Source organism: Sphaeroforma arctica, assembly GCF_001186125.1.
Source record: "Sphaeroforma arctica JP610 unplaced genomic scaffold supercont1.1813, whole genome shotgun sequence".
Classification (NCBI taxonomy): domain Eukaryota; class Ichthyosporea; order Ichthyophonida; genus Sphaeroforma; species Sphaeroforma arctica.
In genome coordinates this window covers 8,506-11,122 of record NW_014038745.1, presented here as the reverse complement: position 1 = coordinate 11,122, position 2,617 = coordinate 8,506, and the positions used below count along the sequence as shown (strand labels likewise).

Here is a 2,617-nt window from a genome sequence, read left to right as displayed (position 1 = left end):
CACACGACACACACACACACACACATATATATATATATATATATATAAGTATATACACATATATTATACACTTTTGTATAGATGTTCCTGAAGTCGACCCATACCAGAAACGAGTGGTAAAACAATGGCACGGCGATAAAGAACACCCCTCTGCCTTTTTCTCGCACAATCGTCACAGACGCAGTCACCCCGAGAAGGTGTTTCTCCAGCCTATCATCGGCCAATAATTGGGCCTTTTTTGCCTTAGCCATGCCTTCATCGAGATGCCTGTTGTCTGTGGGGTGATCTCCCGCATACCCACAGCCGTTGCCAGTACGAGTGTACTGCGCAGAGGCTGTGGTGCCGTCTACAGGTTTGTGCAGTGATACAGTGAAATGGATTACCATGCAATTTATAAAAATTTCATATATACATATATACGTATAGATATAACATACATATATGCATATTTACAGATATACATATGTACATACATACATACATACATATATACACATATACATAATATACATATAAATAAACATGCACATATAATTATATATCTATAAATGTACATTTATACATAAATGGATATACATACATAAATACATATATACAAGTACCTACTCGCTTACTATAACCGCAACATGGCAAACATGATATATTCATGCTTGTACAAAGACAGGGGAATAAAAGTATATCATGTATAGACAACTACATACATATATACATATATGCATAAATATATATATACATACATATATACATACATATATATGAGTACACACACATATATACAAATACATACCCACTTGCTCCGCTAAAAGACCTGTAATTGCCAGCTGGAAACCAGCAATAGCGTCTGAATCAACCGAACGTCGTGTGGTAACCACTGCGTGATAGCGTTTGTAAAATCCATCCCCGAAGGCCGCTAAGGTAGCGCTGTCCTATGCACATCCGGAGAAAGAGGTGTGTAGACGCTTACGGTTGAGTATACAGCTATGTGAGTATAGATGTTGTACACGCTCAGAGACTTATTTAGGATTATAATACGTATTGACATATGGCCAAATGTGTATATATGCAGTACATGAAGTATCATTTACGTTTGGGTGCGTAGAAGGTTCAATCAGAGTCCAATTGAATCCATTGGAGATGCTCACCCAAAAATATATAAATGTATATGGAAGCCCACGTTCTATATATAAGTTGTGGCGATAACTATGGTAGGTAGAGTTGATTCAAAAACGTCACACATACCGATGTATAACAAAGGCCATCCGGTATATAGATAGAACACTCGGTTCTATAAATAGCACATACTTTAGACCATCGTTACAGGTCGACGCAGGTGGCAGCTGAGTACAGCATGAGCACAAACATCTCCAACATATTGCTGTATAACGAAGGCCATCCAGTATATAAATGGAACACTCCGTTCTATAAATAGAACTCTCAGTTTTATAAATAGCCCATACCTTGGCCCACCGTTCCAGGTCAACCCAGGTAAACGCTTTGGTACAGTCCGGACATGCAGGCGTTTGGCGCGTGGTGAATCGCTCAACCCAAACTATCTCCAACACATAGCCGCAACACGCCAAACTGATGGAGGTGCCTGCTATGGTTTCCATGGCAACCTGTATCATAAACGTATCATAAACGTATCATATGGACAGATTGAGTGTATTCCAAGATATGAGCGGACGGTGGACTATGATATGCACAACTAAACAGATGTGACGACAGTGATAGAGGGGATTGTACGACTGCTCTGTAGTCACACTACGATAAGTGCGCGGAGGTGCCTGTGCTCACGTTGACGACAATCTGTGACACATATCCAGAAAGTCCCAAGTTTTCAGCGGGTAGTGGTTTTTAATAGGAGATGAAGAAAAGTTTCAATATATTGCTATATATTGTTTAGTACATTTTTATTACTATGGCCGATGTGTAGTGAACTTTTATACGAGATGAATAAACACATTATATAGTATTAAGGTATTATTTGATACATTTAATATTATTGTAGCCTAGCTGCAGTGAACTTTAACATCAGATGGAAAAAAGGTTCAATACATTATAATATAGTACTGAATAAATCTACACACACACACACACACACATATATATATATATATATATATATATAATCTACTTGACAAGCGCACAGTGGATACAAATACTCACCTGGGTGTCCTCTGGCATGTCTGTGATGTCCTCATTGCTTGTCGGTTGTCCCATTGAACGAGTTCTGACGCCAGGGCGAGTTCGGAGTAGTCCCTGAATGCACAGTATGAAACAAACATGGCCTCAGATGATACCTACACACTCAGTCACACCCAGTTGCTATAACCAGTACAATACAATGTATATGCGTATTAAACTGTGAATAGTACGTTCATATACATTCATACACAGCTATAAGCAGTGCAAGTATATGCGTACTACTCTGTTAATAGTACGTTCATATACATTCGTACACATCTATAAGCAGTGCAGTGTGTATGCGTACTACTCTGTTAATAGTACGTTCATATACATTCATACACAGCTATAGTATATGCGTACTACTCTGTTAATAGTACGTTCATATACATTCATACACAGCTATAGTATATGCGTACTACTCTGTTAATAG

At 38.4% G+C, this 2,617-nt stretch overlaps 1 protein-coding gene across 1 annotated transcript; it reads right to left on the bottom strand.

Annotated features, from left to right (window-relative positions):
* Window positions 1–103: 103 nt before the first annotated feature.
* Window positions 104–2,220, bottom strand: SARC_11663 (hypothetical protein; the record flags this gene model as incomplete). Its single annotated transcript, XM_014294247.1, has 4 exons — window positions 104–346; window positions 788–926; window positions 1,458–1,616; window positions 2,167–2,220. Coding segments are annotated over 4 exons (595 nt in total), but the record flags the coding sequence as incomplete, so codon positions are not given.
* Window positions 2,221–2,617: the final 397 nt, after the last annotated feature.